The 24,527-nt window shown below is 41.7% G+C and overlaps 1 protein-coding gene across 5 annotated transcripts in view; it reads right to left on the bottom strand.

The window, feature by feature from the left end:
- The window catches only part of SLF1 (SMC5-SMC6 complex localization factor 1), a 79,443-nt gene that overhangs the window by 32,771 nt on the left and 22,145 nt on the right, over positions 1–24,527 (bottom strand). For all 5 annotated transcript variants that reach the window (XM_045022181.1, XM_045022179.1, XM_045022180.1 and 2 more), the window contains exons 6-11: positions 21,187–21,318; positions 19,420–19,473; positions 17,846–18,004; positions 16,344–16,510; positions 13,100–13,237; positions 12,161–12,326 (exon numbers count right to left, since the gene is read on the bottom strand). In XM_045022181.1, coding sequence (XP_044878116.1) covers positions 12,161–12,326; positions 13,100–13,237; positions 16,344–16,510; positions 17,846–18,004; positions 19,420–19,473; positions 21,187–21,318 — 816 coding nt within the window. The remainder of the gene's footprint in view (positions 1–12,160; positions 12,327–13,099; positions 13,238–16,343; positions 16,511–17,845; positions 18,005–19,419; positions 19,474–21,186; positions 21,319–24,527) is intronic.

Raw genomic sequence — 24,527 nt, 5'->3', positions numbered from 1 at the left:
AAGGACCACAGCTAATTCTGATTCTAAACAAGCCTGAATGTAGCATATTTTCCTATGATCTCGTGAAAGTAGAAGTGTAAAAACTCCAAAGTGAGCACTCATCTCACATGCCCTCTCCTACCCTGCTCAAACAGCACTCAACATAACTCATTCTGTCCATCTCTACAAGCAAGCTACCACAGACAACTAAGAAAAACAGAGAAGACACGAAGACACCAACCTAAGGAAAACCTGCCCACAAACTTCAACATGATTCACAAGAGAAAGTTACTGAAGGTATATGTCTACACTGCAGCATAAGCCTGGGCTCAGACTCAGGGTTAAGCCCAGCCCCCTCTTCCTCTGTATACAAATCTCTCAGACTTGGTCTTGGACCTAGAGTCCTAGGACCTTGTGGGATGGAGGGTCCAAGTCCCAGTCAAGCCAAGACCCAGGGTTCAAGCCCTATTGCTCTGCACTGTAGACGCACCCCACCCTCCTGAGTCGACTCCTAGGAGTCTGACATACATAGCCCACAATAACATAGGCCAACTTTCCTTGTCCTCTCTATTACAAGAATTGCCAAATACTGCAAGGAAACAGAACCAACCTTCCTTGGTGTAGTGCAGCAGCTCGGTGAGTCAGCATTTAACCCATCTATTGCCTTCTGAACAGCAAGCTGCAAAAACACCAGACCCTTCTGTGTTCACAAAGATGACTGCACAGCAGCTTCACAGTGATGGAAGTGCATCTAGATTTTGGTAAATCTCTGGTATGAGGCCAGCTAAACAATGGACTTTAGTGAGTAAGAGTACCTGGAATGACCACGCATAGCAGCAAATAGCAAAGAAACTGGCAGCTTTGCAAATTTACCGGACCAGTGACCAATGCAGGGAGTGGATTAAGCAGCTCAAGACTGAGAACAGGAAAACCAGAGACCTGAACTGCATCTTGGGCAACTTGCCGACAAGCCTGTTTTATGAGGAATTTGATCGGGTGCTGGGCACTCTACCGAGTGCAGAGTCAACAGTGGTGCATGATGACCTGCTCAGCCCTACTGGCCCCATATTCCAGCATGAGAGCTGACGAAAGCTAGAATTAGGCACGAGTGAGGACATTGAAGTGACTCTGTCGCTGAAACCAGTCTCAAGCAAGGCTTTGCAGAAGGAATAGCAGCACATCGTTGGGGTCATACTTGGAGGAGCTTTTTGATAATTCCCTGAAGAACAGCCTGTCATACAGCCTGCCATAGACATGGAAGGGACAGAAGCCATCCCAGAGCCTGGTAAGTTTCTGGCTCCATTTTAACGTTCATTAATATAGGAATGGGAGGGATTTCCATTCTATGAATCAATGCAAAAAAATATTATAAGCCTGGGCTAGTAGCACGAATCTGCCAATGGTGGCTTGTCTCCCTCTCCTCCCCACCAAATTGAGTTCAAAGTGGCAACTGGGAAACTCAAACAGTAAAAGACACCTTGAAAGTGAATTTTTACTGAAAAGGCACAGATTTTTGCCAATAACAACGTTACATTGCCATGCTTGTAATTATGCTGCTCTGTAATACTCAGTGGTGTAACAAACTGCTTGGAGACAGTTAGCTGTGTTGGAACACGTGACTACCTCCTCCCATTTATAAATCTAGTCCATTTTAGTTAAAGGTGGTTCATGCAGTCCACAGATGAATCATTTGTCCCAAATATGAAAGGGGTGTTTGAAATTTTGTTCAGAAATGTGCCGGATGTCAGGGGCGTGGGGAAGAGAGAGGGAGGTTAGGAGGATGGCTGTGGAGTTCGGTGTATTTCTGTGCAATCATAACAGGCTAAGCTAGCACAGCATCATGTTGATTCCCTCATGAATTCTGACCCAGTCCCAGGTACTAATAGTTGCAAAATGTTCCTGGAGCAGGAACTCCAGATAGGTATTCACATTTCAGGGAAGGGCATATTTTCCAGGGATACCTCAGTAACTGATCAGCCTACTCTACTCATAGATACGCTGTTCAGTCCCTATATGTTTGAATACTTTAGCTGCAAACACTGATAGTTTCCCACCAGCAGCTTGGAATAACATCTCCCTTTGCCAATTGGGCACCACAGAAAAAACAGTTACCTACTGTGACGTACTGTACCTCGGGGGGGGACACTCTGCACCGCCATGTTTATCCTTATAATATGATTGCACGGTATCCAGTGCAAAGTTTGTCATGTTGGGTGTCTTCAGAAGGCTCATGATGCACTGAGCATTGTTAGTATAGTAATTGTTATAGTAAAGTTATAGGTTGTAATTTCATGTATATAGTTACGAGGCTGAAAATGTGTCCTCATGGCTTAAAACAGGCCCAGGCAAAACACTCCAAGAGCAGAGGGGCAGTTCACACCCCATCAGGGCATGTATGGGACAAACCCAGCCCAGCCTCACAGGAACAAAGGACATTGGCCTAGGCAACAACAAAGGATCTGTTGGACCCTTGAGTGAATCCCCCCCCCCCTTTTGGTCAGTTTGGGACTGCGATGAGGTAATGCTCACCTGACTCTGAAGGGGGGAGGGGACAAAGCCAAGAGGGAAGAAAGAACATGATAAAAGGGAGAGACGTTTGCCATACTCTTCCTTTCTCTTCCATCTACATCTACAGACACCACACCAAGCGACTGAAGTGCTGATCAAAGGGGAAAGCCTGGCTGAAGAGCAAACAGCCAGCCTGGGCTGAGAAGCATCTAAGTTTGTAAGGGCATTGAAAGTGTTAAGATCAGCTTAGAATGTGCTTTGCTTTTATTTCATTTGACCAAATCCAAATGGTTATGCTTTGACTTAAAATCACTTAAAATCAATCTTTTATAGTTAATAAATTTGTTTGGTTATTCCAACTGAAACAGTGCATTTGTTTTGAAGCATGTCAGACTCCCCTTGGGATAACAAGCCTGGTACATATCAATTTCTTTGTTAAATTGACAAACTCATATAAGCTTGCAGCGTCCATGAAGGCGCGACTCCAGGCATAACTGGACACTGCAAGACGGAGGTTCCTAGGGTTGTGTCTGGGACCGGAGATATTGGCTAGTGTGATTCGGTTGCACAATCCAAGGAGCAGCTTACATGCGAGGACTGAATGGACCTAGCAGATCATCGGTCCAGATAACACCAGGGGAATGTCACACCTACCTTTCGTAATTGTTGTTCTTCGAGAGGTGTTGCTCATGTCCATTCCAAATAGGAAAGTTGGAAGGTTTTCCCCCAGTGGTACCCGTTGTCTCGGCTGTGGATCCCCTGGAGTCGCACCTTCATGGCGATGTATATAGGCCCCTGCCTACCCGCCGCCTCTTCAGTTCTTTCTTGCCAGATACTCCAACAGATTAGATGCAGGTGAGTCTTGGAATGGTCATAAGCAACACATCTCAAAGAACGGTTATGAAAGGTATCTAACCATTTTTTCTTCTTCGAGTGATTCCAAGTAAGTGACTCCCAAGCAATCCCCTGGAGGAGGGGTCGGAGTTGCAGACTGTAGAACAGCTCTACAAATGCAGCATCACCTCTAACCTGTTGTGTAATGGTTTAGTGTGACACAAAAGTGTGAATAGATGAAAATGTCGCCAACCTGCAGCTATCCTGAATAGGGACCTGCGCCAGGAATGCTGCAGACTAAGCTTGCACTCTCCTGGAGTTCGCTGTTAATGCTGGGACTAGTTTCTTTGCTAGGACATAGCACGCCCTGATAAAAGCCATGATCCATGAATAAATCCTTTGGGATGACACTGGGAGCCCTTTCATTCACTCAGCAATTGCGATGAAGAGCTATGTTAACTTTCAAAACATCTTTGTCTGCTCAATGTAAAAGGCTAACACCTGTCTGACATCCAGAGAATGGAGCATGCGTTCTCAATTAGTGGCATGTGGCTTAGGGAAGAACACTGGCAGAAAAAATGTCCTGATTCGTGTGAAACTGCAAAACCACCTTTTGGACAAAAGCTGGATGCAGCCACACCTGCACCTTGTCTTGGTAAAAGACAGTATAAAGGGGGCTCAGACATCAGGGCCTTGAGCTCAGATACCCTCCTAGCCGAAGTTACAGCCACGAGGAATGCCACCTTCCAAGAGAGGTAAAGAAGAGAGCATATCACTAGGGGCTCAAAGGGAGGGCCCATCAGTCTCAAGAGCACCAGACTGAGATCCCACGGGGAAACCGTCTGTCTGTCTGACTTGAGGGTACAGTCTGTCTAGCCCCTTGAGGAAGCGGCCAACCCGTAGGGTTAGCAAATACCAAATGACCCGCTGAGCCTGGATTGAAAGCCAAAATCACGGCCAGGTGCACTCTTATTGACTATACCGACAGCCCCTGCTGCTTTAAGTGAAGTAAATAGTCCAGGATGAAGGGAATCAAGGATTGCAACGGAGCAGAGCTCTTCTGAAAAGACCAAATTGAAAAGCTCTTCCATTTAGCCAGGTAAGAGGCGTGAGTGGAAGGTTTTCTGCTTCCAAAGAGAACCTTGCTAACCGAGTCTGAGCATGAAAGTTCTAACAGGTTCAGCCATGGAGTACCCCAAGGGTCGGTTCTGGGGCCGGTTTTGTTCAATATCTTCATTAATGAGCTGGAGGATGGCGTGGCTTGCACCCTCAGCAAGTTTGTAGATGACATTAAACTGGGAGGAGTGGTAGATACGCTGGAAGGTAGGGATAGGATACAGAGGGACCTAGACAAATTAGAGGGCAGATGCGTATGTAACCAGGGTCAGGGTGGGTTGACGGGGATGGAACGGGATCCCAGCACCCACCATACAGAGATCCAGCCACCAATGTAGGGAGTCGAGTGTGTGCTTTGGGCCCGTGAGCACCATATCTAGGCTGTCATGGCCCGGTCGATAGGCTGACCCAACCACATCTGTAGAGGCCTGAGTCTTAGCCTGGTGTGTTGCACCATGTAGGTACAGGACGCCATGTGACCCAGCAACCTGAGACACTCCCTTGCTGTGGTGGTGAGAAATTTGCAGAGGCTGTAAAAGCAGCAAAGAATCCTGTGGCACCTTATAGACTAACAGACATTTTGCAGCATGAGCTTTCGTGGGTGAATACCCACTTCTTTGACTTGCATCCGAAGAAGTGGGTATTCACCCACGAAAGCTCATGCTGCAAAACGTCTGTTAGTCTATAAGGTGCCACAGGATTCTTTGCTGCTTTTACAGAACCAGACTAACACGGCTACCCCTTTGATACTTGCAGAGGCTAGTAATTATGCTTGCTATAGCCAGGCGCCGGGCCTCCGGGAGGAAAGCCCTCGCTTGGTTTGCATCCAGGACTGCCCTGATGAACTCTATTGTTTGAGTAGAGGAGAGGACAGATTTGCTGACATTCAGCATGATGCCCAAGTTACTGAACGTGTCCATGACCAGTTTTACTTGAGACCGGACTTCTTGGTGAGACTGGCCCCGTATAAGCCAGTCGTCAAGGTACGGGAAGACGTGCACGTGGTGTCAGCGAAGAAAAGCTGCCACAACCGCCATGCACTCGGTAAAGATGCACGGGGCTGTGCACAAGTCGAACGGGAGGGCTGTGAACTGATAGTGCATTTTGTTCACCGCAAAACGGAGGAAACGTCTGTGAAGCGGAGTAACTGAAATGTGAAAGTACGCGTCTTTCATATCAATGGTGGCATACCAGTCTCCCAGATCCAGTGAGAAAATAATTGTGGCTAAGGAGACCATGCGGAACTTCAGGTTGACGATGTGCTTGTTGAGCTCCCTGAGGCCCAGAATGGGTCTTAGGCTTCCCTTTGCCTTGGGGACAAGGAAATAACGGGAGTAGAAACCCTTGCCCCTGAGCTCCTGAGGCACTTCCTCCACTGCCCCAGGGCAAGGAGGGATTGTACCTCCTGGACAAGGAGCTGCTCGTGAGAAGGATACCTGAAGAGGGACGGGGAAGGAGGGTGGGAGGGAATGGAAATGGATAGACTATCCCGTCTGCACCGTGCGGAGGACCCAACGGTCCAATGAAATACAGGACCAGGCATGGCAGAAATGGGATGGATGGTTCAGAAAGGGATAATTGTCCGGGGTATGAGCTGGTAGTCTGTCCTCGAGCGCACCTTCAAAATGGGTGCTTAGGGCCCAGAGGTGGCTTGGATTGTTCTTGACCCTGTCTGGAGGGGGGGGGGGGATGTGATGGTCTACGTCGAGAGTACCTGCTTCTCCGACGGGAGAAGTCCTGCCTGGGCCTAGGTGGGAAGGGTCATTATTGGATGGTCTGGGGCTTAAAAGGCTTTCTTTGGGTAGCCGGGGTATGCATGCCAATGATTTAATAGTGTTTCTTGTGTCCTTTAAGATATGCAGGCGGAAATTGGTTTGCTCTGCAAACAGGCCCTGACCATCAAAGGGGAGATCTTGGATAGTGTGTTGCACCTCAGGCGGAAGTCCCAAAGACTGGAGCCAGGTGTTCCACCGCATGGCGATGCCGGATGCCGGAGTGCATGCAGCCGCATCCGCAGCATCGAGGGAACCCTGAAGAGAGGTTCGAGCTACCAATTTGCCCTCCTCAGCAATGGGCCCCAGTTCTGGACGAGCCTCTGCTGGGCCAAGATCTTGAAACTTAAGGACCGCAGACCAGGAATTAAAATTGTATCTACTATCTACTGAGGATCGCAAGCTGGTTCGCCATCAGTAGCGAGAGACCACCAGTACAACAACAACAAAAAAAAAAACTTTTATTCCAAAAAAGTCCAGCCTTTTGGCATCCTTTGATTTGGGAGCGGGCCCTTGTTGGCCTTGTCTTTCTTTTGCATTCACCACGTCCACCACAGGCAAGAATGGGGCAGGGTGGATGAAAAGGTATTCATATTTCCTGGTGGGGACAAAATATTTTCTTTCCACCCCTTTGGCTGTGGGGGGGGAATAGAGACCGGGGTTTGCCAGAGGGTTTTGGCATTGGTTTGAATAGTTTTATTCCTGGGGAGGGCCACCCTGGAAGGCCCTTCTGAGCCTAAAATGTCCACCATAGGATCCTCCTCCTTCACAACCTCCTCAACTTGCAGGTTCATATTTAGGGCTACGCGCCTAAGCAGTTCTTGTAGGACTCTAAAGTCCATTGGAGGTGGACCAGACGTGGACATGCCTGCCACAGCCTCATCAGGGGAGGACGAAGACGACTCCACCAGGAGAGCCGGGTTGGAGGTGGCCCCTTGGTCAGCTATAGGTAACTCTTCCTGGGCACATGGGGTAGCCCCTACCACGGGGGCTGACTCCGCGGGTTGCTCTGTGTCTGGAGGGGGGTAGCTGAGGGTCACCTCAGGAGGCCGAGTGTCTGACTGTGATGACAGCCGGGCAACCGGGGGGCCCCCTGGGCCTGATGATAAGCCCAGGGGGTCCAAAATTGCCACTGGGGTTCCCAGTTGGGTGGCCGGGGGTCATGACAGAGGCTTCCCAGCCCGACTGGGGAATGTCTGAAATCCCTGAAGCACTCGCCGATCTGCCAGAAGGGGATTTGGATCATGACGGCTGAGGAAGAGCGGTGTGCGAATGGAGCAAGGGGGGCACCGAGTCCCTTAACAGATGAGAGTCATATGGAGATCGGCATCGTAGAGCTGATCATGACTGTGACCGATGCCGCAATGAAGAGCGGTGCTGGGCTGGGAAGCGGTGCCGTGATGGGGAGCGGTGACACAAAGAGGATCAGTGATGAGTCGCTGGCCAGTGCCGTGGTGACAGCCGGTGCGGGGATTGGCGCTCTGAACAGCGTCGGTCCAAACAGTGCCGCAAGGTTGCTGAATGTGACCTGGACCTCGAGCAGGACCATGTTCCAGCAGTTGACAGCGACCTCGAGCATGAACGGCTCCGAAGATCAGGGCTGTGGGACCAGCCCCGCGAGTCAAACCGGTGCCGTGAGTCAGACTGGTACCTGGAGCGGTGCCGGGACTCCGAATGATGCCAGGACTCAGAGCCGTGTGGAGACACTGGTCTGAGGGCTGACAGTCTGAACATTGCCAGTTTACCCTTGGATAGTACCAGGACTCGGGCCGGAGCCGGTGCTTGGATCAGGGACACCAATGCTGTCATTTCGATGAGCCCTCTGGCGGCCTCAAAGGTATCTGGAGTGGAAGGCAATGTAACCTCTTCCATTTGCGTGGTCCCTTGCGCGGGGCTGGTATGAGAAGATCAGAGCCTAGCGCTTGTCAGGCTTAGAGCTCTGGTCCAAAGCTTACTCGGTCAGGGAGGGAGCGACCGCTTCGGGCATAACGGAGGGTCCTCCCAAGGCTTGCTTCTTTTGAGCAACTGGGGAGTGGGAACGGTGCCGGGGCGGGCGTCTCTGGGGCCCGGGAGATCGTCGGTCCTGAGGTGGGTGTGGGATCTTCTACAGTGCTGTGGCCGGTACTGCTGGAGGAACACTGCGCACTGAGGCGCTCAGTCCCGCGTCTTGAGAGGGACGCAATGCGGACTCCATGAGAAGTTGTTTGAGTCATATTTCCCTCTCTTTTCTTGTTCAGGGCTTGAACACTGTGCAGATATTGGACTTGAAGGCCTGATGGCCCTCCCCCAGACACCTAAGGCATGATTGTGGGGATCGCCCGTGGGCATGGGCTTGTTTCAAGAACCGCAGGGTTTAAAGCCCTGCGACAGCATGCCCCAGAGCCCCGCAGGGCAGCCGTTGAAAGGCAAAACTGCCCTCAGCTACTGAACTATACTTAACGCTACAGTAACACTTTACACTAAGATAACTATCAACAATTAACTAACAAAGGTAACTACTAAGAAAAAGCTAGGGATTAGTGGAGCACTTGAGAAACAAGAGACCACTGTTCCAACAACCGTCAAGGGCGGTAAGAAGGAACTGAAGTGGGGTCGGCCTGGTAGGGTCTTATATAAAACGCCATATTGGCGCCACTCCAGGGAGCTCCCCAGCCGGCCCAATGGGTAGCTGCTAGGGAAAAAGTTTCCGACATCTGTGCACGTGGCACGCGCACACACCTAACTGGAAATGATATGAGTAATCACTCGAAGTAGAACAAGGAGTAATGGTCTCAAGTTGCAGTGGGGGAGGTTTACGTTGGATATTAGGAAAAACTTTTTCACTAGGAGGTTGGTGAAGCACTGGAATGGGTTACCTAGGGAGGTGGTGGAATCTCCTTCCTTAGATGTTTTTAAGGTCAGGCTTGACAAAGTCCTGGCTGGGATGATTTAGTTGGGGATTGGTCCTGCTTTGAGCAGGGGGTTAGACTAGATGACCTCCTGAGGTCCCTTCCAACCCTGATATTCTATGATTCTATGAAATATTTTCTTTGATTTTGTAGGGTTTAACTATGATTGCTTACTTAATATATCTATAAACTGGTTATTAATAACAACCAGACAGTTCTCACCAATCCTCCCCACACCCAAGTTTATGGAGAGAAGGGGAATTCTGCTCCCTATTTGCTAAGCTCAATGCTACAGAAACACTCCAAATTTTCCTTCTGCATCTCTAAAACAAAGAAATTGAAAAGAGAGGCAGAGCTAGCTATGTACCGATGGGGAGGATTTGCTCCTGTGGGTATTTCTTTTGAACTGATCTTTTCATCTATCTGGACAAAGTTTGGTACCCAAGTTTTGCAGACAATAGCTCAAAACTGAAAGCACAGAAAGGGATAATAGTGAGCTTTGCACATATCAGGGAGCAAGTTATTCATACAAGATTAATAAAACATTTTTTCTAGATCTTTGTCAGGGTTCCTTCCCCACTCTGAACTTTAGGGTACAGATGTGGGGACCCACATGAAAGACCCCCAAGCTTATTTACCAGCTTAGGTTAACAGTAAGCTGCCACCATCAAGCATGTTCCAAATCTTAGGGGAGAGCCACTTGGAACTCTGCCTTCCCCCAAATATTTCCCAAGTCCCTAACCCCCCCTTTCCTGGGCAGAATTGAGACTAATTCCTTCCCCCCCAAGTCCTTACACCCCTTTTCCTGGGTAGGCTTAAGAGTATACCCTCACCAATTAGTCCTGGTGAACACAGATCCAAAACCCTTGGATCTTCAAACAATGAAAAAATCAATCAGGTTCTTAAAAGAAGGATTTTATTAAAAGAAAGGGTAAAGTTTATCTCTGTAAAATCAGGATGGAAATAACTTTACAGGGTAATCAGATTCAAAGAGCCCAGAGGAACCCCCTCTAGCCTTAGTTTCAAAGTTACAGCAAAACAGGGATAAACCTCCCTCTAGCAAAGGAACATTTACAAGTTGAGAAAACAAAGATAAAACTAACACGCCTTGCCTGGCTGTTACTTACAAGTTTGAAATATGAGAGACTTGTGCAGAAAGATTTGGAGAACATGGATTGATGTCCGATCCCTCTTAGTCCCAAGAGCAAACACCATCAAAACAAAGAGCACAAACAAAAGCCTCCCCCCCCCCCCCAAGATTTGACAGTATCCTGTCTCCTTATTGGTCCTTTGGGTCAGGTGTCAGCCAGGTTACCTGAGCTTCTTAACCCTTTACAGGTAAAAGGATTTTGGTGGCCAGGAGGGATTTTATAGAATTGTATACAGGAGGGTTGTTACCCTTTCCTTTATAGTTATGACAATCTTATTTTTGTTAAAAATGTAAAGCAAAGAAATTAAATGCACAGCTAAGGAATGAGGGCTATTTAAAAAAAACAAAGCAAAACATCACAAGACGGTAGCTTGTCAGGGAACAATATAATATAGCTGCATTTTAAGACCAGATTTCACATCTGCTGGGATGTTATACAATGTAGTATATAAAATGAAAGTTGAACAGCAACGGGAACCTTGTTTTTGTGGAAAAGGACAACTGATACTTTAGGTTTAAGTCTATTGCAGACTTCTGTGTATGTTTGATACTACAGTTCAGTCTTGTAAAAAGTTTTCTGTTTCTTTTTAATCCATACACCTTATACTGTAGTTTACTTGTCTACAAGTGAATATTGTACTTACGGAAGAAACAATACAATTCGCAACACTGTATAGTTTAAAAAGTTGGAACGTTTGAGCAGAAGAAAGGGCACAATTGGAAAAAAAAGAAAGTGGGTACCTACATTTAAGCTCCAGAATTTACACTTAAGAACCTAAAAGAATGGTTGGATTTTCAAGTAGTATTGAATTCCCACTGAAAGTCAACTGGACAATTGCTTTCTTGGTGCTCAGAAAAAAACATCATGCCACTTGTTTAAGCTGGTAATATGGATTTAGAAACCTAAATCTAGGCACCTGAAATGTATGTATGTTTATGTATATATCTTGACCATGGATAAAGACAATACTTTATTTCTGCATGGCTTGTTTTGCCATCTCTCAAAAACAGTAGGTGGACTGGCTAGAATTAAAGTACCCTGAGCAAAGCTTTCAATGTGTTTCAACGTCTCTGCCTTCTTCACACTCTACAAAACTATCAGGTAGTACATTGGAAATGTTTTTCTTTCCTTGTGATAGTGCTGAAAAGATGTGTGTTGCCTATGTATTCTATACTTCCACAATAATTTTTAAAGAACGGTGATGAGTTTGTACTTTTGTATGGGAACTGAATAGTCAAAGACACTTCAGAAAGGCTTTAGCAAGGGTGGGGGCAGGGGTGGTATAGAGGACAGCCAGTTTCAGTTCGGGTCATAGTCCTGCTGGCCAGCATGCCATGGAACAGCAGTTATGTTGTCTTCCATTCTGTTTGGAAGAAAAAGAACTAGAGAAGGCACCAAAGGAAATTCAAGGGATTGGAAAGAAAACTGGTAAGTTCATAGAAAAAAAGTTTCAGGTTAAAAAAGGTGTATAAAACAACAAAACCCCATTTGTTTCATTAATTCTATCCTTCAGACAATTTTTACTGAATACAATTTTTTCTAAAAAGTACTTTTCATTGTAAAATAAGATAATTACCTTATTGGTTACAGTTTATTTGATAAGGCATCCTAAACTTATGTCCCTACTGACTGTAGTAACACCTGCTGGTAAAGGCATATGAACATCTGAATGCAACCAGAAAACCATTCATGACTCCATTACATTTCCTCTTTACAGATCAATATATGAGAACCTTATAGAGCAGTTCATTTCCTTTTGTGGAGCAAAAGTCAGCATGCTTCACAAAGGACAGATGTAACAAGCAGCTTTGATACTTGAATGTAGTTTCTCAGAAAGGAGTGAAGAAATAAATGCTTTAAAAAAAATACGTTGACCTTCATTACTTTTTTATAGAAAATTAATCATACTCACATCATTTGTTTTGAACTTTTCTCTATAGGAATGTATGACCCAATCTACCAGAATATTTATATGTTTGGCAAAAAGCAGAGAGGTTTCACTTCCCAACCAAAAGGTCTTCAGAAGAACTGTCTGTGGCATAACTTGCAGAAGCTGTGAATTGGCCCCTTCACATAATCTATACAAAAGAAAAAGAAAAAGTGAACAAAACCTAAAGCTTTATGCCAATTTGATTACTATAGTTACTAGACAGATAACACATCTCCTGTCAAAACATACAAAGATTTGGTAATTTTTAAGCACAGAAAGCTCATACACTATTTTTTATGAATAATATATGTAAAATAATGACAGCCAAAGTGAAGGAACTCAAATGTTGTGTTAATATTATATAAATATAATTACAGTTGGAACAAAAGGAAATTTTTTACTTTATAAGGCAATCATACATACATCTATTCATTTACATTGATTAGGGAGGATGAGAGATAATACAAGTGCTTACAGATTAAAAAAGACAACAACATGTATGTTTATGTTCAAGGTTTTTCATATTAAGTATTTGTGAGACAATGAAAAAAAAAAATCTAAGAACTGCACAGCTAAAAACTCACCCCCTTATGAAACAAAATTAAACACCCATCCACACATGTAACATAGTGGGAAAATAATATGTAAAAAATTAGAAGTCTCCATACTAACATCCAGGCAGAATATTCTTTTAACATAATGAAAGCTAGTTATAAACAGGCAAAGAAATGAGAGATTTCAGAGGAAACATTTAGCAAGTGCATGGACAAATACTACTTTCAAACCTCTATGAGGACAGCATCCCATTTCAGAGACAGCGAGCATAGTAAAGACAGGGTACAATTCCATTGTGGATTGAGAAATGGATTTGAATTTTTTTAAACGGAAGAAGAAAGTAAAGTATTCTCCCATAAAACTTACCTTCTGGTTAAAGCCTGTACTTCAGCTTTCACTAAATTAAAGAAAAACTTGAGTAATGTTTTGTGAACCACCCTCTGTTCACTTTTTTTTTCTGAAACAGAGACTGCATGACAAAAGCTTTTGCAGTAAAGGCAAGATCTGAAAAATAAAATACCAGAAATTCTTTAAGTTTCAAATGATCTACTGACTAATCAATGCACGAGGCAATTCTGACATTTTAGTTCCAAATTTATTTAATTTATTTATTTAATTTATATAAATTTATTTATTTTAAATTTGCAATAACATACTTGTGAGATTTTGTAAATGCAATCAAATCAGCATTTAAGAAATAATCATAATTAATAAAATGACAAAACATAGTGACCCCATTACTGGTGTCACACTTGAACATGAAAGTGAGAATAATTGAAGGATTCTTTAACTTGGTCAAAACTTGGCTCAGGATGAAACTTGGTATATACCATATAAATTTAGGAGGGACTTTCTCTATGTCCAGGTTAAAAACAAAGGTTGAACTTCACCAGTGTACAGAGGGCCAATGACTACTCATGTCAGTTCTATTCTGAAGCCTTAAGTAATGCATAAGCCTTGTGCTGGCCCAGTGCACAGAGTGAGTTCTACTCAAATTCATTTTTACTTAAAGGACATTAACATATGTTTCTTATATATTGTAAGTAAATGTATATTTTCATACCAATACCACTAAAGATTTAAGGCCAGATTTTCAGCAATATTTTAAATATATATTCTGCAGTGAACATGCCAGTAATTAGGTGTTTGATGTCATGTATTATTTTGGGGAAAAAAAGTTTTAATTAAAAGGTGCATGTTATAGTGTGAGGTAAATGATTGTTGCATTTAGCCCATTTCCTTGTGCACTGGAGGAGGAAGGGAATTCCTTGTGGAGGGGCAGAGTTCTTGTATTTAGTAGAACATTTATGAAAAGGCTTTAATTCCAAAAGATTTCCTAGCACTTTGGAAACTACAACATGTGCCTGTAAACCTTTACTCACATGAGTAAGAGTTTCCATGATTAGATCCTATTTGCATATCATTTTAGCCACACCTTGATGAAACATCATAATTTAACAACATGATAAACTGTTTTAAGAGCAAGAGCAGAACATCTTTTCTAGTTTACATTTTTGGAGGAATTTGATATTGGCAGAGTAAGTACCCTTGATATATGCAGCACTGACTCATTTTGTATTTTTCTACAATTAATTCTTCTGCAAAGGTCTGAAGAGCTCTATCAACAATTATATCCCCAAATCTCAGATATTTTTTAGCATCTGAACATTAATGGGTTTATTTCTTGTTTCTTTTTTTAATTAAAACTTTATTAGCTTAAGTTTCCTACACTGAATTGTATAAGTCACCTATTATCCCAATGTCCTAGGTCTGTTGATGTCATTCTGAGTTTGAGTGCCTTCCTTCCCTGTTCAGGATGGTTTGACAATAAGCCTTCTGAGAACAGTGCTTTGCAAAGCATTCCTATACAAAATTACATGGATTCAACTTTTTTCCTCTTCAGTCACCCTGGAAAAGTTACTACTGGCCATGAGCGAGTGGCTGTCTCAAGCCCTGCACATAACATATGGCTTTTAAATTCAAGGAATTGCCTCCTCTTCTTTATCCACCCACAAAAAAAAAAAATAATTCACACATGAATCTCTTTTCTACCCATCATCAGGATAATCATTTTAGTTTTCAACTATTTTCTCTGTCTGTACTTGAAAGAATGGTGTATCAGCTTTGAAATGCTAGTATTAAATTATTTGACCGAGAGGTGGGAAAACATGAACACATCAAGGACTCCCTACAGAACCAGTGCCTCGGTGTGCTACAAAGTTAAGGCACCAGCACCCGGCAGCTCAAGCTCTTATGGCTTGCCACAGTGACTTGGCTCCCACCCTAGGTTTGCTGCAGAGTCCCTGTCTACCTATGCATAACCTTTCCAACTCAAGTCTGCAAACAACCCCACCTTACCTCTGTCCCCCACACTGCTATTCACCCTCCTGGTAGCTCCCCACACAGTGCACTAGGAAGGTAAGAAGGCTATGAATATACAACATTCATGTCTTCCCTGCAAACCTCTGGAAGAGATGTCCACACTACCCACTTGTAGCCTTGGTGGATGGGTTGTGTGTTTGATTGTGATGTAGAGGAACTGGGTATGTGCATTATGACTGGCTATATGTTAGGAAGTATGAGGGAGTTTGCTGGGGAGAAAAGAAGTCAGTGTGCATTTGGATAGCATGATGACTGGCTATTAAGACAAATGAAAAAGTCTGCCTTGGTCTGGTGATTTCATTGAACTTTAATAATGGAGGAATGTTCATTTTAATGACTTTCCTTGTAAGTGAATGGAGTTTGTATGTGAGTGTAACAACAGTTTATACTTACCATTGTTTCAGAATATGAAATGATGTATTTAAAACAAAAAAACAACCCTATATGCATTTCTATACTGGTCAACATTGCCATATTAAAGTACTTCAATGTTAAACTAGAGAAGATATCACACAGTGATGAACTGAGGTGCAGTCACTCTTTCCAGAGATGGAATTAATCAGTTTCTGGTTCACAAAAGTCAGAAACCTGAAATTCTCCTTCTATCAGGTGGAAGCACCCAAAAGGAAGCTGTCCTGAGTCTTGTGTTTGTATAGTGGTTAATTAGGACCAATGCACAAGTCTGCAAATTTCATGCTTAAAATCAAAAGACAACATGAAACTGCATATTTGACAAGATAAGATTTATACTGTTTTATTTTCAGCAAAATAGATATACAAAACCCAGTAGTAATATACATTGATCTAGACTGTCAAAAGCCACACAATATACAAATAATTATGCTCGAACATTTAATATAGAAATGCAAAGAAGAGGAGTAACAAGAAATGTATGATTTTTTTCCCTCTATAGTGACAGCCATTTTCAGTGAACTCAGATTAATTGAAATTTATAACAACAGTTCTGAAATGTACAAATGCTATTCTAGGTATAGAAAACCTTCACTTATAATGAATTAATTACAGTACAATGAAAAAATGACTTCCATATAATAGCACTTCCCTTTATATGTAAATTCTATACTTTTTAACTAAGGAGACCTTTTTATGAAAAAGTGTGATATTAATTGTTTTCGCTTAGCTAAGCTGTTAGAGAGAGAGAGAAGCCTCCAAAACAAGAGAACATATTAAAAACAAACAAAAAAACCCCTTTCCAACTGCTTCTTACCTCACAAGCATCTCTAGCAGAGACCATGTTCCTCTCATGCAAATAGGACACTGAAGAAATTCCAGATAATATCTTAACATGGAAGGAGACTTCCAAGGAGGATCAAGTTGAAGAAGAATATACAAGATGTGAAAAAATTTAGCAGAGAATACTGTGTCTGTATTTCCCTGTTTTAAAAATAAGAAATAAATATTGGGTCTGTACTGGCCAAAGACTTAATAGTGAAGAACTTTTGTGTTAGTCATGCTCATCCTAAACTCAAACTCATCCAAAACTCAAAATCACTGATGACAAATGTTAGCTTAATATTGTGTGGGAAACTGAGGGGGAGGAATACAAGAGGCAAAATATTGTAATTTGCACAGAAAGGGAAAAAAATAAGGGTAACTTGAACCAAAAATGGTATTCAGCTCTGATATTAACTCATTTAAACCAGTGAATTTTATCCTTACGAGGTTGGGAATGATGCAGTGTAAGTCAGCATGCAGTTGCTTTATATACACCCTCCTGCTCATTGCCTTGCCTGCAACTACCAATTCAGACCCATGTGTGTGCGGCAAGTCACACTCATTTTGCAGAATCACAATACCAAAACAGTGCAAGTTACACTATTTGCTTAATCCTGTTCCTGACCAATTTACAATTCATTCCAATTCTGACCTGTTTCCTATGAATTATCTTTATTCTATTCAGAGGGACCAAGATTTCTATTGCTGCCAACCAAAGTGACTTGCATTGCATTTGATAAGGATAATTTATGGTTTGACTTAAGAGTTAATAAATACATATGATTTTGTCATTGTCTAGACAAGAATTTTTTAAGTGGGCTCAATATCTATGGCTTACTTATGCAAAATTACAGAAGAGCCTGCTGTTTCTCAAAGTACTAGAAAGCTTCAACCTCACTGCTTACTCTTTCTTTCTGTAACTGTTTTTACATTTACATATAAGGACAGCATTTAACAATAAGATGGGTACTACATTAATAGGGCTAATGAAAAATACTATTTGGTTTCCGATTACTTTCAATTATTTAAATAAATTGTACTGGAGAAAAAATTGAGTGTGAGTGCAAGTGCACACTCAAGCATTTCACTTTTATCCATGGATGTTCCCTATGGTCTTTGAGTGGTTATCCTAATATATACTATAGTCTCAGTTGATACAAACATGTAACTTGCTATAATTTGTTACCTGCATACATATAGATAGTATAGTCCTAAATGAGGTAATATTGACAGTATGAAAAAGATAATATTTATTTGCTCAATCTGAATGAATAATTTTCTGTCTTGCAGGTATGCTGGGATTTTACTGTTTCAACAATATATTGACAGTATATGCTGGTGAAGTAGTGGTTAAGGGAACATTGGTTAAAGAAATCATGGATGAAGACACTTTTTTTTTTTTTAAAATATACCATTGGTATCTGACTAAGACCATGGTTTTTACATTCCCTCCCCCAGTTTAATACTGCGAAAGACCAAGCCTTTAGTTCTCACCTGTAGCGTATGTTCTAGAAGAGAATGAAGAAGCTGCACAGGAGGGATGAAGTATTTTTGAGTAGCAGCAAGTTCTGTGATTACATCAGTAAAGAAATGTCCTTCTACTAGTCCTTCAAGTATACACAATATACCTCTGGAGAGGTCAATATTTTTAACCTGGAATGGCAAATATTTGTGAAAAACTGCATAGAAAGAATGTCTGAATAAAAGATTTATAAACATAGTTCTATCTTAAAAGAAAAATGAGAACCAACTAAGAGTTCAGTTCCTTTAGATACAAAAAGGAAATATTTATGAATCTTTATACAAAATTTCTTTAGCCAAAAGGTATGTATATATTTTTGTTCATCATATAACAAAGTAAAAAATTGTTTTAAGATATAGAAAACAACAGTTCTAATTTATAGTGCGATCCACTGATATGCTGAATATCTTCTGCAAGGGCCTCACTGCTCCTAACTCCTACTGATTTGAACTCCCACTAAAATCACTCAGTACCTTCCAGGATATGCTTATCATCTCAGGAGTTGGAGTCATAATATTATTATTATTTAAGCCCCAGCAATTTAATTGTACTTACTCTCTAAGGTCTCGTCTACACTGGCACTGACATGTAGGGTCTGTGTAGTTACATGCTGCAGTGAAGTGCAGGCAGTGTCCACACTGCAGTATGTAGCTACACGTGGCAGTGAAAGGGGGGGAAGCAGTGGGAAGCAGATGGAACCCTTCCCCACCACAAGGAACTGCTCCAGCAGCAGGATGCTATACTGCTAAAAACAATAGTGCAGATGGAGGCGGCACTGCTTGGGCATGTAGACAGTCATGTAAGGTATATACCCTCAGGTTCTGGTGTGTTTTTATTTGCCTAAGCAGTGTCTCACTGTCTACACTTTATTTATACCTGGGCTCGGGGTGTACAGAATCTATGTCTACACTTACAGCGGCATGTACAGTAGTCTAAGGGTATATATTGTAGGAAATCTTTGCTCTGTTAGGTGTGCCTTCTGAGAGCTTGGTAGAAAACTTCCACAGAATAGTATCAGAGGGGTAGCCATGTTAGTCTGGAGCTGTAAAAGCAGCAAAGCAAAGAGTCATGTGGCACCTTATAGGCTAACAGACATTGGGAGGGATAGCGCAGTGGTTTGAGCATTGGCCTGCTAAACCCAGGGTTGTGAGTTCAATCCTTGAGGGGGCCACGTAGGGATCTGGGGTAAAAAAATTGGTCCTGCTAGTGAAGGCAGGGGGCTGGACTCGATGACTTTTCAAGGTCCCTTCCAGTTCTAGGAAATTGGTACATCTCCAATTATTACCTTTAGGTGCCACAGGACTCTTTGCTGCTTCCACAGAATAAAATTTCTAAAGCCACAGGGTGCCTCACAATCACCCCCACAATGGAAACCACAGTGATGTACAATGCCTGCAACTATCAAGTTCCTTTCTGGGAGAGGTGAAAAATTATCAACTGAAAAAACCTGCTCCAAAAAACAGATCCCTTATCGGGGAAGATGATTGGATAAGTACTGAACAATTATAACTTACACCTTCAGAAATCAAGAATTACAGGTACTTACCTCTGTACCACATCCACTCAGTTGGTCTATTTGAGTAGACTTCTCCTTCACCATCTATAAAACAGAAGTGAATCAGGGGCATAAATGAAAACCCTTAGATTAGATACTGACAAAATGCTACGTTTAATGACCAGCAAAACATACATCAGTGTTAAAAAAAATATTTAACCAGTGGTTAAAAAATAAATGCAAATTTAACATGGAGATCTAGTTAGTTCTCATTTTATAGAAACAGAAGGTATACTTCTTATGCAACTTTTAACAAGAGTAGGCTTAAACAAGAGGTGTCCTGAGTCGTCAACAATCTGGGCAATTTCATTTTTCAAATCTAAATTATCCTGCAATTTGAATTAATGCATTATTCTTGACTTTTTGTTTTAAACTGTTGATATGTGAAGACAGGATCAGTTTAAGATACTTAATTTGCACTGATGCATACTCTTGATTTTCTTTTCTTTTCTGTTTTTCCAATTGTGAGATATTGTATATACACTAGTGTTTATTCTGTAAAGTGCTTTGGGAGCCTATGAGATAAAAGGAACTAAATATAAATGTAAAATCATTTTTACATCCAGCTAGGGGCCACCACTATGGTTCTATTAATGGACATTACCAAAACTGCACCTTTAAAGAAAAAGAAAAAGCATGCCCCCTGGGAATGCCAGCCTTCAATAACCCCCTTGGGCACATACCCATCGTTGTGCACAACCCTTTAGCAAATGACCTTCTCCCAACAAAACTAGCCATCCACCAAACATCCACAACTACTAGCATGGGGGCGGGAGAGAAATAATCTGGTAAAGATGTGTGTAAGAGGAAGGAAAAGATGGGGGCAGAGGTAAGGTTGCAGTGAATGGTCTGATGTATGGTAGTTGTGGTTTTGAAAAATCACGTGCCTGTGGGTAGAAGAGCATTGGATATTTACTATTGGAAGGTTAAATTTTTATTCTTTGCTTTTGTGGGTGTGGCAACACTAAATTGACAACATACCTTACTGCATAATAATAAAACAAGTATTAATATATACCATGGACCTGCTCCTAAAGACAAACATATTCATAAGTATAAGTCTACAAACATGTGTTTGCTGTATTAGGGCTCACATAAGAACTACTAAATAACAATCAGTATATTATGGTGGGAATATATGCTGTACTGATTCAAAACAATTAATTGTTAATTTTTCTAAATATGAAATAATGCCCTCACTTCCTAATGCACTTCATGATTAAATCTGTGATATTATTAAAATGGTAGAATGCATTAAGTTTTATTTCCCTTAATATACATTCCACACAGCAATAAGAATTCTTCATAACGCTCAGCAAAATGTTGCTGGTTCAGGGATTTCTTTGGTTTTGAGACGAACATGTGAACATAAATATAGCTATTTAAAGGCCAGTCATAGAAAGACTAAAGGCCAATCCACTGTTTTGTGAGATAGTTAAAAATCAAAATGAAACAAAATGACCAGTTATCTGTGGTATTACCACTGATATTTCATCTAGTCCATTTTTTCATTAAACACATATTAAACAATCACCTCATAACAGAATGAATCTTAGTTTGGTATAAGATAGTATTGCACTAAATACTATATACAATTTTTAAACTTTACAGATTACTATATATTGTTACAATTTCTGCAGATGTTAAGAAATCTAATGTTATCTTGGTTAGATTTGTGTTTCAAGGGCAAATATACCTAGGGAGAATTTTATTACATTTTTACAGTTAAAAGTTTATACAGTCCTGTTTTTTTCTTACCTGAGTAAAATACATATGCTTTATTAATGCATTTTTCATTGCAACAAGTTGCATGTCAGACGTATCTCTGGCTTCTTGTTCAGCTAAAAGATGGTTCATTTGGTTATCTTCAGTAATATTTTGTATTTCATTCTGTGAAGGTCAAAAGATTTAAAACTTGCATATACAGAGACAGCTGTTTAAAAACTCTACTTGCAACTTTTTTCTTATATTTTTCTTATATTTTTCTTATATTTTTGCATATATTTTTTTATAAAGTTTATAAAATTATTTTGGACTAAAATAGGGTGTGAAATTAAAAGATAACTATTCCTGATTAATTCTGTGTGGATGGACATTTTTAGTTTGAATTAGCTTAATCCAGGGGTTAAGGCACTCTTATTCCAAAGTAAGAGTGTTCACACAGGGAGTTCATCAGGAATTGTTATTCTGTAATAACTCCTTTTCTAGAGAAGCCCCAATTTCATAAAGGGCAATAAAATACGATCAGATGTCAATTCCTTCCAGTGGCTGACTAGCAGTGATGAAGCTCAACTGGCAACCTACAGTTTAAAGGTTCCAAATCTTATTTACCAGTTCTTCAAGTATCCAGTCCTTCTAGGTCTTAAACTCTTCCCTTAATAGAATCACAGTCTAACTACACACTGCTCCATACACAGGTCTTTTGGCAAAGCTACAATTTAGTCCATTGTTGTTATAAAATAATTACAAATTAAATTAGTCAGGTACTGTATAATATGAGAAAAATACATTTCATAAAGATTTTCAGTGCATGATTTTAACCAAATGTTAATCATTAATTTTAACCAATTGTTAATCCAATCCAACCAATTAATCAGTTAATTGGTTTTAACCAATCGTTAATCCAACCAATTGTTAATCACCCTTGCTGTTAAAAATTTATGCCCAATTTCTGATTGAAGCCAGACAAATTATAGTTCCCAGTCACTGATTCTATTCTGCCTTTCTCCACTAAATTAGAGATCTTTAGATCCAATATTTTCTCCCTGTGAAGGTACTTATACACTGTAATCAAATCTTTTTTTTTTTTTTTTTTTGGATAAACTGAACAGACTGAGATCTTTAAGTCTCTCACTGTAAGGAATTTTTCCCAGCGCTCAAATGTTTGACACATTCTTTTGCTCCCTTTCCAAACTATCAATATCATTTTTTAAAAATAGGGAGGTGAGAACTGGAGACAGTTTTCCAGTATAGGCGTCACCAATGCCACATTGAAAGGTAAAAATCACCTCCCTTACTTATATATCCACATTAGCTCTTTTTGTCACAGCATCACACTGGAAACTCATGCTGAGTTGCTTGTCTATTATGACCCCTAAATTCTTTTCAGAGTTACTGCTTTCCAAGATAGAAACCCCTATTCTGTAGATCTGGCCACATTCCTTGTTATTTTATTGCTATTTGAATTTGACATTCACTTTGAGGGAGTAATAAACTAAGGCTTAATCCTGCAAGGTGCTGAGCACTCCAGCACCAATCCTGCTGTAACAGAGTGGTCTGCCCTGTTTAAGAGGTAGTGGGGACTGTGGCCAGCCAAATCCTGTTCCAGGAGCTCTGGAGCAGATGCTGAGAAGAGTAAGTGGTCCTGGCGTAATAGTTAAGAGTCTAGGGAAACCCAGGTAACTGTATCTTTAAGGGACTGGGACTTTGTGGTTTGGGTGGGGCATGGCTCCCCTTCCTTTCAGCCAACCAGGACAAGGTCTGGGGAAAGAAAGAAGTACATAAGGTGTCTCTTCCCTCATCAGAGGAGGAGACTTAGAGAGCAAGAAGGTTCCTGCAGGACACATGGTGAGAAAAGACTACAGTGGTGTGACCTGGCCTCCAAGCTGTGGAGGGAGGCAGAAAGACTGCGCCACAGCAGAGATGCATGGAGGAAAAACTATTATGAAGGTTTTGGTTTTAGTTCTGTTTCTTGAATGACTGTTGCCAGCTCAGGTGGAACCAGTGCAGGGCAATTTAAAGGGAGAGGGAGAAGCACAGCACAAGCCCTGGAAGGAAAGTTGTGTAATCCCTTAGCCAAGAGGGAAGGGTTTAGGTCTGCAGGGTCACTGGAAACTATGTGGAAAAAGTTAATATTTTAGAGTCCAGAAGGGGATTCTTGTTCTAAATACTTCTGATGGTGGAAAGTTACTGGCCATTGAAGGTGGGCTGCCTGAAAGGCCATGCCCTGCCATGAAGGGGTGCTCTGGAGGTACCATCCCTGCTACATCAGCAAAACACTCAAACGTATGCTTAACTTTAAGCATGAGAGAAGTCTTATTGGCTTCTGTGGGACTACTCATGTGGTCTTCATCAAGCACATGTTTATGTACTTTGCTGATTTGCCACAGTGCCAAGCAATTGAGAAAATTGAGTTCCTAATGACCATCCCATAGGAAGCTTTAATGCAAGATTCTGAAAACCATAGTATGACTTCAGACCACAATGCAAAATAAGATTAGTGTAAGTGTTCAGTTGTCACAATGTCAAGTTCAAGCAAAATGATTTCAGTTCAAGTGTGCGGAGATGGCATTATAATGTCAAAATGAAATCAAGTAATTTTAGTCACACACTGTTTTAAGAAGGATAAGATTCAGCCAAAACCAAGATAATAAAATGAAGGCCACTTATCTGTTAAGTGGAGTTCTTTGATGTGACTTCACATGCACACTCCTGGGATGCATGGACAGAACCTTTTAGTAGCTATTGTGCCCTTCCCTCACCATTCTTGAATGTTCTAAGGCTGAGGCTACAGAAGGGAGTGCTGTGCTCCAGCTGTCTCAGTTCCTTCTATCACCTCCTCACATCTCCTCTTCCTCTGGGACTTAACTTAATTTGTGGAAGGAGGGTAGAAAATGTGAATATGCACCAGTATTCTCAAAGAACGCCAGTTCCAACGGTTCAGAAACATTGATTTAACGTAACTAGACTGATCGGATAACTAGAGAGCTAAGGTGGCACTGAGACGAATCAGCTCCAATGAAGCCAAGTCATAAAGACCCAGCGAGTTTCCTGATCAATCTGCTGTCACAGTTAGAAGTAACAGAAGCCCTTGAAGTACAGCACCCCCCCTTTATAGCCTTGCCATCAAAATGTTCAGCGATAGAGAGGGGAGATGCCGGAGGGGGGCAAGGGTGATCCAACAGGCACTGCTACTCTGAAACTGAGTATGAACAGGCTATATAAAGAAGAATTCTCCTTTAAACGGCGTCTGTTCCCTACACCTGTCCTCTATTTATTTGTGATCTAACAGACAGTCTAAGTATGTCACAGTTTATAACCACTTCGATACTTGAAAGTTCTCTTAATAAAATCTGTTGCATGCTGGTTTGTTATCGTAA

This window comes from Mauremys mutica, chromosome 6, assembly GCF_020497125.1.
Source record: "Mauremys mutica isolate MM-2020 ecotype Southern chromosome 6, ASM2049712v1, whole genome shotgun sequence".
NCBI lineage: Eukaryota > Metazoa > Chordata > Testudines > Geoemydidae > Mauremys > Mauremys mutica.
This window is presented reverse-complemented; position numbering and strand designations above follow the sequence as displayed.